This window comes from Heteronotia binoei, chromosome 16 (assembly GCF_032191835.1).
Source record: "Heteronotia binoei isolate CCM8104 ecotype False Entrance Well chromosome 16, APGP_CSIRO_Hbin_v1, whole genome shotgun sequence".
Classification (NCBI taxonomy): domain Eukaryota; kingdom Metazoa; phylum Chordata; class Lepidosauria; order Squamata; family Gekkonidae; genus Heteronotia; species Heteronotia binoei.
The window spans coordinates 36,712,543-36,727,979 of NC_083238.1; the positions used below are offsets into that span (position 1 = coordinate 36,712,543).

General features: G+C 40.3%; 1 protein-coding gene across 1 annotated transcript in view; it reads right to left on the reverse strand.

The window, feature by feature from the left end:
- TTN (titin) overlaps window positions 1-15,437 on the reverse strand; it is a 356,828-nt gene that overhangs the window by 86,122 nt on the left and 255,269 nt on the right. Inside the window, exons 179-197 of the mRNA XM_060257371.1 lie at window positions 13,235-13,431; window positions 12,836-13,141; window positions 12,458-12,736; window positions 11,325-11,624; window positions 10,931-11,233; window positions 9,770-10,144; window positions 9,372-9,674; window positions 6,676-6,975; window positions 6,286-6,582; window positions 5,898-6,182; window positions 5,525-5,818; window positions 4,111-4,410; window positions 3,684-3,992; window positions 3,394-3,584; window positions 2,612-3,041; window positions 1,943-2,251; window positions 435-583; window positions 312-344; window positions 60-189 (exon numbers count right to left, since the gene is read on the reverse strand). Coding sequence (XP_060113354.1) covers window positions 60-189; window positions 312-344; window positions 435-583; window positions 1,943-2,251; window positions 2,612-3,041; window positions 3,394-3,584; window positions 3,684-3,992; window positions 4,111-4,410; window positions 5,525-5,818; window positions 5,898-6,182; window positions 6,286-6,582; window positions 6,676-6,975; window positions 9,372-9,674; window positions 9,770-10,144; window positions 10,931-11,233; window positions 11,325-11,624; window positions 12,458-12,736; window positions 12,836-13,141; window positions 13,235-13,431 — 5,090 coding nt within the window. The remainder of the gene's footprint in view (window positions 1-59; window positions 190-311; window positions 345-434; window positions 584-1,942; window positions 2,252-2,611; window positions 3,042-3,393; window positions 3,585-3,683; window positions 3,993-4,110; window positions 4,411-5,524; window positions 5,819-5,897; window positions 6,183-6,285; window positions 6,583-6,675; window positions 6,976-9,371; window positions 9,675-9,769; window positions 10,145-10,930; window positions 11,234-11,324; window positions 11,625-12,457; window positions 12,737-12,835; window positions 13,142-13,234; window positions 13,432-15,437) is intronic.

Genomic DNA, 15,437 nt, shown 5'->3' on the forward strand with positions numbered 1-15,437 from the left:
TACTACATCATAATCTTAGTGGAATGAAATGTTTCAAATTTAAGATTTGTGTCTCTTACCAAGGACATTCACTCGGACATTTAAAGTTTTCTGTCCTGCTTTGTTCTTTGCTGTAATACTGTATTTCCCAGAGTGACCTCTGTTACATACAGGGATGTTAATTACTGAAGTAGTATCAGTTGATTCCACCTATATATAGGAAATTAAAAATAAACCTATTCAAATATAATTTTTTCAAAAAAATCTTAAAATCAACTTCAAAAAGATGACAGTGCTAAAGCAAATGAATTAAAATATAAGGTATTGATTACCGTAGCATCTTCAGGTACGTTATGGATTTCACCCTTTAAATAAAGGAGAAAAAAGTAAATATAAGACATACTAAAATGAAGTTAGTTAAGAGATTTCAAATAAGCAATTGGTTTTTAACTGACCTTTAGGGCTTTCTTTGCTTCACCTTCAAATTCCCAAGATGTTTTTGGAACTGGGCGGCCCTTAATAACTGCTGGAATTCTGATGGTCGTGCCAGAACGGCAAGACAGAAAGTCTTGTGCTCCAATATCAAGAAAGATTTCTGGCTCCTCTGCAAGGCATAAACAATATAATCAAAATTCATCTAGTTTTTTTCACTAATAATCAATACAAGCAGAGCAACAAACCAGTTAAACATCACTAAAGTTCATATAAACCAATACAGAAAAATAAGTATAAAACATATCATTTATACATTTTAGCAATTAATAAAACAATATCAAAACAAAAATAAATCAAAGACAGAGGGCAATTCACTAAAAAAAATCAAACTGAAACTTCAAATAAACCTCTTTTGTGCAGGAATTAGAAATGAAGTTGGCAGGGCAGGCAGATGGGCTGGCACAGAGTTCAATAAAAATTCATCTAGTTTATCACATAATTCCTCTAAACTGTGCACTGCTTTCATAGAGATATACAAAATAGCAGCAGCCTATTCCTACAATAAACCTATCACAAGAGAAGTAATTCACAAGCAAGTGTTGATCTGTACTATCTGAGTGTTGATCTGTACTATTTTTAATGTATTTTTAAAATTACACTTTCTTCTAGAGTCCTAGACTGTCTCTGTCTCACTAGCTTGGCTTTTCAACAACTCATGATACTGTTGGTACAGACATAGATATTTATAGCTGTGTGGATCCAAAAGCAAAATCCCCCAAACCCAAGAACACAATTCAAGTAATACCATTTATCAGGACCAACCTAATGGCACATAACAATGTGCAAGCAATCTTCACTAGGCCAGCTTGTAAATTTATTTGAAAAAGTAATTTTTTAATTTGTAAAAATTAAGAGGAAGGAAAAAAGCAGACTTTCAAGTAATTATTTTAATACCTAGCCTGCAGTGTGAGCTGTTGACAGGCAGAACAGATTTTAAAAAGTCTCATTTAAAGTTACTCTAGGCTAGAGGCCACAAAACACAAGAGGTAATACATCAATTAAATTGTATAATACATTTTTTAATATCATTTTCCTCTAGGACAGTAGAAAAGAGCACGAGTTCAGTAGCACCTTAAAGACTAACCACACTTGTGGCTCGGTATGAGCTTTTGTGAGTCACTGCTCACTTCTTCAAATACTTTGCATTTTATTGTGTGTTCAAAGATACCAGATGCTGATAGTCCCTTCTCTGATCTCTGCTAAATTATCTAATTCTTTGGTTCTGCTTACTTACTGTGACAATTGCACCATCAGACTGATTAATGAGGTTATCAAAAGTTGGGCAGCTCTCTTTTCACCCATATATCACCAATTAATAAAGGTTGCTCTATACTTTATAGTACTCATCTGGTGGTCTATGACTTCAGCATTTCAGTTTTTTTTTCACCTTTTGCTCTTCAGGTATGTATATTTTAGTAAAAGAAGAATGTTAAAGTTAAGCACCAGTTTTAATTCCAAGAGTCCTCACCTTGAATTTCTTTGCATGGGATTTCTGAAGTTGCAAGACTTGGCTCGGATTCCCCAGCAGCATTTACAGCTTTTACTCGGAATCTGTATTTCCTGAGTTCTTTTAGGTCAGGCACAACACATTCACAGGTAGGGAACAGCTTGTCTGGCTCATTCACATTCTTCCAATCTGTACTACCTTCTTCTTGCATTTCAACAATGTATCCTTTAATAGGACTGCCACCATCTTTTTGTGGAGGTTTCCACGCAAGAGAGATTGTTGACTTGGTTCTGTCTGTGACATCTGGACATGATGGTGCTCCAGGTGGAACTAATGAGTAAATGTAAAACACTTCAGCCTCAGTATTCTGCCCTCACCACCCCACTGCAACATTCTAACGCATGTATGGTGCTCTTGCATGGGCTTTCTGCACTGAAGTAAATGAAAAAAAACTACAGTCATATGTCTTTTCTATTGTTACTAGTACACCACAGACCAAAGAAGAATTGATATAGATTATAACAATAATCACTTCTGCAATGCAGAACTATAAATATTCAAGCTCAAATGCTGAGCTTCTGCTGAAATCACAGGATCCCTATTGGATAGAGGCTGAGAAAAATTAAGTAAACGTGGCACATTCTACCTCTTGAGTTATTTATTGCTCACCATCCATAAATATATACTTACAGACGGGATCTGCTGCTTCAACAAGGTCTGATGGTTCACTGGGAGGACCGATTCCCGCAATATTTATTGCCATAGCTCTGAACTGGTATTTAACACCTTCAATCAAACGTAGTACAGTGAATTCCAGGCCTTTCACTGCTGGTTTTGTCACTGGAGCCCTGCTGACACGTGACCAATAGACACCATCTTCTTCTTTCTTCTCCAGCCAATAGCCAGTAATTGGAGCACCACCATTATCCAGGGGAGGTGTCCATGTCACCAGCATTGATGACCTAGTGCAGTCTGTGACTTTTGGTTTTCCAGGTGGTCCAGGAAGGCCATATGGATCCTTGATGACCACTTTTTCTGAAAGACACTCATCGCTTGTTCCGTATTTGTTTACAGCCCTAACTCTAAATTGATATTCACCATTTGTGATAAGTTTGTAGACCTGTAACATTAAACAAAAATGAATTACGCTAAAATGATCAGTTTCAAATCTGAATTTCTGGGTAGCTCCTAAGATTTTAGACAAAGCATACCAAAGCCACTAAACCCAGGAATTTATCTTCTAACATACTTGTTCTGTATGTGACCTTGGGCCAGTCATTCTCTCAGCCCAACCCATTGCATGGGTTTGTTGCTGTTACAATGAAATATAGGATGGGGAGAATAATATTGTTAGCTGCTTTCAATCCCCACTGGGGAGAAACGTGAAGTATAACTAATTAACTAAATACACATTATTTACTGAAAGACCATGGCATTTTAAACTAGGGGAAGAAAAAACATGGAAATTTTACCCCATATCGCCTGTCAATAACAGTGTTGGATACTTCCTCCCAGTCAGATTTCTTCCGGCTTGCATCACGTTTCTCAATAATGTAGTGAGTAATTTCAGTGCCGCCATTGTCAAGCGGAGCATCCCAAGTTAGTTGGCAAGATTCCGCTTTAATGTCAGAAACCACAAGATTTCTTGGTGGAGAAGGACGATCTAAATAAAACCAATTTCAACACAATGTGATGATCAAAGCAAAAACAAACCAAAAAGGTTAACTCCTGCTATCATTTACAAAGAAAGCCACAGACTTACCATATACTTCAAGATGAACATTGCGGAATGCTGTGCCAAGACGATTGGAAGCTGTTACAGTGTAAGTGGCTGCATCACCTCTACATGCTGCAGGGAAGCTGAGTTCTGTTTTTGCCTCAGTTCTGGACACTTCCTTTTTGGTTATTTTAAGCGCATCTGATGTTTTATCAATAACAACGTCATTTTTTGACCATTCGATCTTTGGTATTGGAAGACCTGTTACATCTGCGGGCATGTTAACTGGCTGTCCTGCCATTACTTTGATGGTATCTCCCCTAACAGACAGACGTAATGTCACCGTGGGAGGCTCTGAAAAAGGAAAATCACGAGAGGAGCAATTAACAATTCACTGTCAAAAAAAGTAATATAATCTAACTGCCAGAGTTACAAAAAATAATTAGACGCCTTTCTGTTAACAACCCCTCACCTTCATCATCCTGGATAACTACATTGAGCGGCAGGGATGGCTCACTTTCTCCAATCTCATTGACAGCCCGGACGCGGAACTCATACATATGCAGCTCAGCAAGATCTTCAACAAGAAGAGATGTCTTTGGGCAGAGTCTCTTATTGACTCTTTCGAAATCGGGTGAGTCATGTCTTCTTTTGTCAACAATGTAGCCAATGATGGGGCTGCCCCCATCATTTCGGGGAGGCTTCCAGTCAAGTGTAACGCTTGATTTTGTTCTCTCGGTGTACATGAACCTTTCAGGTGATGTTGGAGGACCTGATGTGATGAGAAAGGCCTTTAAGTGACAGAAACACTCCTTGACAATTACAGTTTCCCCTGATCATTCAGCAATTATACAGGTGAAGAAAGCAACAATACCAAATTATTATTTTATTTATATGGGTTTATAAACCCTACCCTATCCAAGAGGCTCAGGGCATTCAGCAACAAGTTAATTAAAAAGTGCACTCCCACCACCAGAAAACACCCTGCAGGTTTTAATGAACCCTCCCCCCCCCCCCCCCCCGTTTCTTCAGCTCTTAACATGAAATATCCACCTTGATTGAACATATTGTGCTAATTCTAACATCTATTTTTAGGGCTCTCATAAAACTACAGGGTTTTCCATGTATACTCACTGCAAAATGAGAAGCATCATTTTAACAGTTAGTCTGTCTTTGCCCTTCCTTGCATGATAACAGTTTGCAGCCTCCATTGTCAGACTCTCAATTATCTGCACTTTCTAAATGCTAGTGGCCACTACACCATCCCTATAGCCACGCAAGTCTTTGCTTTCATTACCGTATGTAGAATATGTCCATCTGAAACTTCTGATCATTTACAAGATCTGGACATCCCTTGGGGCCTGTATAGTGTGCTGCTGCAGTTGCTGTCTTGTCCTCTTTTGTGTGATGCTTTTGAGAGTCAAAGTTCCCCCCTTGGACTCCTGAAAGCTTACAACCTAGAAATCCTGCTGGTCTTTAAAGTGCTACTGGAATCAAATTTTGCTCTACAGTAGAGCAACATGACTACCTTTCTGAAGTTACCTCACGGTTCAGTATAATACTACTTTGTACCTGAACTCACTCCCCCCATCTCTTTTGGGCCATGCCACCTGTAACTGCATCTGACCTCAGTCCTTATGACCACTAGAAACCATTACAATCTCAGTGCTGGCCTGTGGGTATCAGGCATAGTGACATTCATGTAGAAGAACTATATCTTGCAGATCTTTCCAAACTGTACACACCATGTTATCTTTGTTTTTTCCTCAGTGGAATAAGCAATGGCGTAGTGGTTGAGAACCTGTCATGCATAGGGTACACAACGTAGCTGAAAGATCCTCTCCTTAATGTGCTCTAATCATTTCATACCAACGAAACAACTTTACCTTTGGGATCAACAGCAAGGATAGGTCCCAGTTCAACAGGTGGACCACAGCCAAATTTGTTTTTGGCGAATACACGGAACTTATATTCCTGTCCTTCAACAAGACCTGTAATATCACACTTCGATCTGTCTGTGTCAACAGCTAGTCGCCATGTGTGCATTTTGGCATCTTTTCTTTCTACAAGGAAGCCTATGAGCTCACTTCCTCCATCATCTTTGGGATCATCCCAATTAAGTAGACACATTTTCCTATTCACCACTACAGGGTGTAGGTCAGTCACTGGCCCAGGAACATCTGAAAAAGAAGACATGACACATAACTAAAATGCACAAACATCTTTTCTATTCATTTTTCTGCTCACAGTACTTCTTACCAAATATTTCTGCCCTAGTTGCAGCAAATTTAGAACCGCTGTCATTGGTCGCAGTGATCACGTATCTTCCATGATCTTTTCTGAGAGCATTCTTGATAAACAATTCAGACGAGGTGCCGACATTTTCAATCACAACCCGTTCTTTGTCAATTTCCCCATCCTCTAAAGTCCACTCGATTGTAGGTGCAGGGCGTCCAGTCACTATAGCAGGAATCCTCAGGGTTTGACCTGCCAATATCTGAATACCTGCTCTGACAGAAATATCTAGTTCAACAGTGGGGGGCTCTGTGTACAAAAAAAAAAGGAGGAGAGACGCCTTAAATAAGTTTATGATTCCGTTATCTGTTTCACATCTGGCTTCACTTTAACTTTTACGTTATCTCAGTACCTTGAGGTTCCGCAACTGTGACGGGTTCCGTTTGTCCAGGAGGTCCTTCCCCAGCGATGTTAATAGCAGTAACACGAAGTCTGTAATCAGCACCTTCCCTAATTCCTTTAACTATATAACTTCGAACCTTAATAGCCTTGTCCATGCAGCGTGACCATTCATTGGTGCCCACCAGTTGCTTGTAAACGAAGTATCCAGTGATGTCACTACCTCCATTATACAGTGGGGGATCCCATTCGAGATCAATAGTTGTTGAACTTGTGTCAAGAACTCTTGGAACAGGTGGACCAGGAGGCACTTTAAAAAAGAAAAAAAATGTAAATGAAAATTAATAGATTTTAAAAACTACCCCTATTCACACTCACTGGTAACACTGCCAATTCAACTTACATATTGGATCTTGTGCAGTTTTCGGATCTGACGGAGGGCTGAATTTTCCAGGGCCAGCTGCGTTTTCGGCACAGACTCTGAAAATATAAGTTAGTCCTTCCAAAAGTCCATCAACTCTGGTTTCCAAGGCATTTACAAGTTCTTTGTTCACACGAGCCCAGTGAGTCCCGTTGATTTCACGTTTTTCAATCCAGTATCCCAAAATGGGACTACCGTTGTCTTTAGGTTCATTCCACTTAACCAACATGCTGCTGCTGCTGGGTTCATGCACTTCAGGTTTATCAGGTGCTTCTGGAGGAGCTATTTTTTAAAAAAGAGAGAGAGAGAGAGAGTCATACATATTTTTAGCAGATCATTCCAAACTGTACACACCATGTTATCTTTGTGTTTTCCCCAGTGGAATAAGGAATGGCGTAGTGGCTGCGATGGGTTTAGATAGGGAAAAAAAAAGGCATAAAAGGGTTGAACACAAATACTCCTTTGTCTCTGGGGCCATCCAATTAGGGGCCTCTACACAGATATTTGAAATTGAAAACAATAATGTCAGGCTTAATTCCACCAGAGCAAGAGCCTTTTCGGTTGCAGCCCCAGTACTCTCGAACACCCTCCCAGAAGTCATCAGGGCCCTGCAGGACTTATCACAGTTCCGCAGAGCCTGCAAGACTGAACTGTTTCAGATGGCATATGGCATCTAATGGAAGAGGGCTGTCACCATATTTGGATCTATTTCACTTTAGTACTAACTGGCTAGGAACTACTGTACGCATTAAGAAAGGAAATATTATATGCTTGAAATAACACCATTGCAACTTATCTGATTGTTTTATTGTTTTAATATTGCTTATTGTTTATTGTGTATTTTATGTTGCTAGCTGCCTTGAGTCTGCATAGAATAGGTGGGATATAAATATAACGTAAATAAATACATTTTTAAAAAGGTCAGATCATGGAACTCTTGTATAATGTATAGTCTGGATCTCAGGAGGGATGTGCACAGCGGAACGTAGTTTGTTACATGCCAATATTTTGCCTGTTTAAGACTTTACCATGCTTGCAATTGGTATAGAGCAGAAGTGGGAAATATAGACATGGACACAGAAACAGGAAGTATGAATCATTCACATTATTTCTTTCTGCATTGTATGTGTCAATTTATTTCCACCAGTGGGCACTTCATCTTGCAGCACAATCCTAACCCCTTTCTAAACTATGGACTTCAACAGAATTAGAAGAGTGTAACTCTGCTTAGAATTGCACTGTTAGTCTATTAAGATCTTTCCAATTCAACATGTGTGAAGAGTACAATTTCCATCTACTTCAAACAAATACCTTGTCTGAGGTATTTGTTTGAAGCTGAAGCTGATATGAGACAACGCGACATACAAGCTTGATGTGGTAGCTTTTACAGTCATTTCGGTTTGATGAACTATGGGTCTGATTAGGTGATATATTAAACACCAGCTGAGTTGGGGAAACCCCAACCTAACTTGCTTTTAATGTTTGACTGCACTCACCTTAAAAATAGTGGGGGGTTTTGTGTGTGTGGGTAGGAAATTAGGTCCTAAGCACTCATGGAGTGGCAGGAGAGGTTTCCTTCCTTCCACCCTGTGCACTTTTGCAAACAGAGGAGGGCTGTCATGATCTTAAGCCTAGTGTGGCCTAGAGGGCAGAGAGAAGCCTCCTAGGAGTTGCTAGTGGGCCTACATCTCCCTCTGATTGGGTGGCAGAGTTTCAGAGGGAAAACTTGCCTAGAGGGGGTGGGACGTGGGAGGGAAAGCATAAAAGGCCTGGCTGGAAAGGAAGGGTATTCGCTCTGGAAAGGCTGCAGAAAGAAAGGTTCTCTCTGGAGAAGGCAGCTGGAGAGTTCCCTCACCCAAGGAGGTGCATCTGTTTGGTATTACTAGGAAGAGAACGTCTAGTCAGACACATCAGGGCTTTTATTTATTTATACCAACCTTTACTGTGTGCTTCCAAACTGTGTTTATTTTGGCTGTTTTGTGTGAGTGTGTGTGTGTATGTGAGACAGAGAGAGAGAGAGAGAGAATGGAAGTGAAAGTGCAACCAGCTGCTGGAGGAACAAGGAAACAAATCCTGTATTCAGGGGAATTGCACTGCTGTATTTTTATTTATTTATTTTATGGAATGGGAACGTCTCCAGGCCCCACCCCCAAAGCCCCCAAGTATTTTCTGAGTTAGACTTGGCAACCCTAGCTGCTGTGTCTCTTAGGCAGACATGTGGAACAGCATTAAGACAAACACCCACCACCACAGCCCTCTTCTATTTGCAAAAGTGCACAGGGTGGATGGGAGAGAACAACAATGTTGTTGCCCCACACATGCTCTGAGGGCAGTTACCCTCCACCACATTATTCTGAATTGAGTCTGGTCATGCTTCAAAAGAGAGGTTGAGAGTTCCTCAACCCAATTTACATTTAATGTCTCATTTAGCCATTGTGTTTTTGAACAAGCTGCAATCTCACACACTACTAAATAATGCACTTTCAGTGTGCATTCCAACTGGATTTTACTATGTAAACTGGCAAAATTCAGTTGGAGAGTACATAGAAAGTGGATTGAAAGTAGATTATTTAGTGTGTGTAATTGCAGCAGATTAGTCTACAGGATTATAGTGTTAAAATTAAAGCAGTATGTGAGTGTAAATTCATTCTTAAGTTTATATGAAGAACAACACTTACTGAATGGATCTTGCGCTACAACAGGTTTTGAAACACATGGTGGTCCAACCCCTACTCTGTTCTCAGCTTTCACACGGAAGAGGTATTCTTTCCCTTCAATCAGTTTGGGCACAATATATTTGCAATGCCTCAGTGTTGAAGTGATGGTAACCCAGCCGATTTCCGCTTTTGAATTGTCTTTCCTTTCCAGGACGTAGTTCAATATTTCACTTCCGCCATCATCGAGAGGTGGTTCCCACTTGCAAGAAATGGAAGTTTTCCTAACTTCCTCAAAAACAAATTCAACTGGTGGTCCAGGAACATCTGTTTTTAAAATAAACAAGAATGATGAGCTCTGCTTTGAACATCTCACACTTTAGATTTTAAAGAAAAAATACCTCACGCATCTTTATTCATACCTAACACGTTGACTTCACAGGAAGCTTTTGCAACACCATGATCATTCTGAACATGAATCGTATAGGTTCCATGATCTAATCGGAGTGAGTCCCGAACTGACATGAAAGACACCCCTTGTTTGCTGTTGTCAATAGTTAAACGTTCTGTCAGGGCCAAGTGGAAAGGCTCATCTTCTTCAACTTCACCTTTCTTCCGCCTAGTAATTTTGGTGACTCTCTTCTTGATTTCTTCTGGTTTAATAATTTCGTCATTCCATAACCAACTGATAGCTGGATATGGTGAGCCAGAAACAGATGCTTCAAGTGGAATATCAGAACCTTGCTTCACTTCAAGACCACCTTGTAGACTAGTGCTGAGGTACACTTTTGGAGCCTCTGTAATTACAAAATGGAGTGTTATGTTGTATTTGAAAGTATAAAAAGCAAAAAAAAAAAAAATAGATGGGATCACAATGTAAATTACATACTATATACAAGGAACAATCACTGATATATAGGCTACTATACTGTAACAATATCGTTGCATGGTCCAGCCAGGCCTATTTGAACAACAATGCTTTTCCAGCCATACAACAAAAAGTTTTGCTCCTGCTTAAAAAATTAGACTGGTGTGCTCTTTATAAAAATTAGAGAGCTCATTTGCATATAAGGCCACACACCCCTGATGTAACCAATCCTCCAAGAGCTTACAAAAAAGCCTTGTAAAAGTTTAATGTCAACTATGGGAGGTTCCTTCACGAAGGTTCAGTTGCTTGCCCTTTGGGAAAGTGTTTTGCCAGCAATAGAACAGAAGGATGTGTACTTACTTATCAAAGGGGACTGGCTTGCTCCTTATGTAAAACTGAATTGCTACAATAGGAAGATAACCCACAGAGCAACAAGAAGAAGATAATTAATGAAGAATGAAAACTTCAGAAGAAGTTGTAATACGAAACAAGTCTACAACCAGTTACTCGTCTCGTTTTATATTGTTTTATAATAACATGAGGATGAGCCTGTTGGAAATGGTGATTATTTTAAGGGTTGTTATTTCTCTATGTTAATGATAATTGTTAAAGTATAGTAGCCTATATATTACATTGATTGTTCCTGGCATTTGAACGTATAGTAGCAGTTATTAAAAACTCATTAGCAGGAGAGAAGAAAATAAGGAAAACATACCAATGGGATCCACAGTTTTCACTGGAAGAGTAGGCCGAGAAGGTTCACTGACACCTGCAGCATTCTCTGCACGGACACGGAACTGGTATTCTTTGCCTTCTTCAAGATCTTTGACAGTGTAGGTCAATAGAGGAACCAAAAAGTCATTGCATCTCACCCACTTGTCATCGCCCTTAGCCATCTTCTCTAGAACATAGCCCATAATTTTGCATCCTCCATCATACAATGGTGGCTTCCATATCAATGTTACTGACTTGGATGTCGGATTGTGAGCTTCAGGGTCAATGGGTGGGTCTGGACGCTCTGTATGTTGAGAATTTAAAAGACAGCATATAAATAGAAGGCATGGAGAAGTTACTGACCACCCAGAGTTTGCAATTATGTGAAAACTTACGCTTTGGATCTTCTGCTATCACTGGATTTCTCAGTTCAAGGTATTCCCCTCCTCCAATTTTATTGACAGCTTTAACTCGGAAGTAGTATTCACCATTTGGTATCAGGTCCTTTATGTTCCAGGCCAGCTTGTTCTCACCGGACATCACTGGTGTATACGTTCTTCGACCAGCTTCTCTCCGTTCCAGCACATAATGCAATACGGGAGTGTTGCCATCAAATTCGGGTGGTTCCCAGGTCACTTTGCATGAGCTTTTAGTCACCTCACTTGCTTTAATGCTTTTGCATGGTCCAGGCAGGCCTATTTGAATAGCAATATAGAAGCACATAGCATTTAATTAAGAAAGCAACATAAGCCTGCTAAAGTGTGTTAGTAGAAATATTGGATTGGAACCAACCCCTTGTTGTACAGGTGAATGTACAATTTTGGGGTATTTGTTGATTTCCCAGAATTGTTGGGGAATGAATTGATTTGGGGAATTAGTTGATTTCCACCAGTCCCCCTTTTGTACTCCTCTCTACCATGGTGTACTCGACCCCATTCAAGAGTGGCTCTGGCAGATTGTGTGCGTAGAATGCTGCAGCACAAAAGGAAAGGTAGCAAAGAACTTTTCCATCAGCGAAGCTCTGATCACAAGTCTCTGAATCTGGGCTAATATGTATGGAAGTACCTCATATAGTCTTATTTATGTGTGCATAAAATATATGAACAATAAACAGGCAATGCGTATAAAACTGACAGTTCCAAAACACTGGCTGACAATAACAATTTCCACAATCAAATGATTAATTTGTTATTACTGTGATTGGGATATCCATTGTAGATACTGCCATTGGTTATCCAATCATAAGGTTGGTTGGAAGGGATCTCCAAGGTCATCTTATCCAACCCCCTGCACAATGCAGGAAATGCACAAATACCTCCCCCCACACCCCCAGTGACTCCTTTTCCATGCCCAAAGATGACAAAAAACCTCCAGGATCCCTGACCAAACTGGCCTGGAGAAAAACTGCTTTCTGACTCCAAAGTAGTGATCATTGTATCCATCAAGTAGCCAAGGAAAGAAAACCTTGCCACCTGCTCACCATCACATACCTAATAAGTAAGGCTGCTAAGACAGAAAGATAAATTACCTATTACTTTGACGTTGACTGAACCAGTTGTTGAACCCAGTTTGTTCTCCAAGGTGATTGTATAAACACCAGCATCAGCATGCACAGCGTTAGTGACTTCCAGCAAGGCAGAGGTGTAGTCGCTCTTCATTGTTGTCCTGTCGCCTACTTTAATCTCCTTCCCATCTTTGTGCCATGAAATGCTCGGAGAAGGAACAGCTCTGAAGGGAGCATCAATACGTAATTTCTCACCTTCAACAACAACAAGGTCTTGAGTCTTTAGATCAACAGTTGGATTACCTGTAAGAAAGCCCAGCAACACAGAATTTCAGTCAGGTTGTCAATGTCATTTTGCCATTGTCCTTTAGTTTATGAATGCATTAAACAGTAAATACTCACAATCTGGATCTTTGGCCACAACATTTTCTGATATGTCAGATGGATCACTAGCTCCTATAGCATTGACTGCTCTGACTCTTAGGACGTACTCCTTGTCAGGAACTATGCCTTCTTCTGCTTTGTATTTCAAGTCTTTGATAGGTCGGGAATTTATTCTCATCCATTTTTCAGTCCCTGCTTCACAGAGCTCAATGTTGTAGCCAATGATAGGACTACCGCCATTATTCTCTGGTGGTTTCCATGCAATTGAAATATGGCTTCTGCTTGCATCTGTCACATGTAATTCCAGAGGAGGTGAAGGAGGGCCTGCCACAACCGAAAAGATGTATGTGACTTTCTGTTCTGAATAACATGCTGTCCTAACATGTTTCATTCATTAAAATTAGTTCTGTAACTCACTTGTTGGATCTTCAATGGCAAGGATATCAGTTGGTTCACTAGGATGGCCACAACCAGCTTCATTCTCAGCACGAACCTGGAACTGCACTTCTGTGCCTTCAATTACATCAGTTACTCTGTATTGACAGTCAGGTCCAGCTGTTTTGCCAGCTTTCACCCAGCGTGTGCCCAGCTTCTCCTTCTTTTCAATAACGTATCTATATCAAGAAGAGATATTATAAGGGGCATGCAAACAACTGCATGACAAAATTGATTAGAGAAAATGAAGTTGGAATAAAGCAAACTGATAATTTATGCAACAAAAACATTAGCTGTATAATAAACATTGGGTTGTATCCAACTTCCATGGAAATAGTAGAGTAAGACTTTCCCATTTTCCCTTACTACTGTAATCTTCAGAGCCTCCTAGGAATTCTGTTCTTTGCGGTCAGTGGAACCACAGAAAAAGCCTTGGGGTCAAGGGGTGAGAGAGTCTGCAGTGGCAGGGGGGGGAAATCAATGGATATTACTGCTCCCTCTTCCACAAATTTAAAGGTACTTAAAACTGCATGGTCAGATACATGCCATTTAAATTATTTAATAAATATATCCTTCTCCCCCTTCCCCTGTGTGCTGCTTCATGTGCTGCTTCATGTGCCGTGTACACAGCTGCACTTGTGGAGAAGATGAATGAACACATTGCTCAGTGCAGGAGACTGACTGGAATTTCCTCTTAATTTTACAAGCATTTCACAAGTGTTAATTGCCCTCCCATACTCCAGAATGGAGACATGAGAATAACTTTATTAGGAGCAGATCTGCAGCAACAAAACTGATTTGACGCTTGCTTTCGACATCTCACCATGTGTCTTTGTGCATGTGGGTGTGTGCATGCTGTCATTTCCAATTTATGGCAACCTATGAATTAATGACCTCCAAAATCTAATTAAATTGCAATGCCTCAGTGTCAAAGTGACGATCAATTGCTGCTTTGGATGATCAAGGCTGATTCCACATTTGGCGTTTGCTCTCCTTTTGCTCCGGGGTTGTTCCATGCGGGCCAGATTTCCTGATTCCGCAATAGAGGATTTCCCTCAGATTCAATTCCCAAACTGTTCCATGTTTTCTGATTCCACATTACCTCTGCTCCCGGAGTTTCCCCCTCCCTCATACCTTTCCCTTTTTTTTTTTACACGCATGCGTGTTTGCGTTACAGCGTAACGTCTTTGTTTGCATTACAACGTAATGCCAGAGGCATAATACTGGCATAGTCACGTGTTTTCCTTTCACCCTGCCATTGGCAGGTTAAGCCCCATGAAATCTGAGTCGGCGATCCACCGTTTTTATCCACACACGCTGAATGTTAAGCATACAGTTTTTTATTAAAACCTATAACAAATTACAAACAGATGCATGAAAGGGGGGGGAAGAAATATGCAGAGGGGCTAAGGGAGAAAGTTTCCCCAACCTATCAAAAATATAAAGCTGTAAACATAATCAAATTTCTGCTCCCGTTTGACGCCATGGGGGGGGATCGATAAAGGTGGCAATCACACATGTTTAAAGTAGTTCGTGCAACGTCGCTTTTTATTTAGTTGCATTGCAACAATCTTATTTAGAAAAAAATATAGCAGTCAGGATTAATTTTTTTCGGAGGGGGAAGAAAGTAATTACAATGCAATGGCACATTATCAAATTCACGTGGAATATAGTAAAGAAGGGCAGTGGGTGCAAGTAAGTGATGCATTCGTAAAAAGAAAATAGTGTTACATCGTTATATTGTTTTCGCGTTGTAACGCGAAATGAGTTTTTTTTTTAAATAATCCATTTCAAGAAAATATTGCATAATTTTCAAAGGGAGTAAAATTGCGGAAGTATGACGAAATAACTAGGTGGAATCATAGGCGTGGAGTTATGTGGGTGTGTTCTACTGATGCTAAAAGTTTGACAGAGCATTGGCGCGAGTTCTGCACATAAAATTCCGAGCCTCAGAACTGCAGCAAAAAAAAGATCTGGTATTTTGTCAATCTCCTTAATCTGGCACAGCTTTGGAGGCGGGTCAAACTGCTGCCCTGGGTCAAAATGTGCGGAAACCAACATCTGCCCCGGGAGAAACACAGCGTCGGAGTCCAATTTACCCCTCAATGTGTATCTTCACCTGCGTTGCTCTAATGATTAATGAAACTCTGTCCATTAATTTAAGAGATCTGATCCTGAGCCTTGA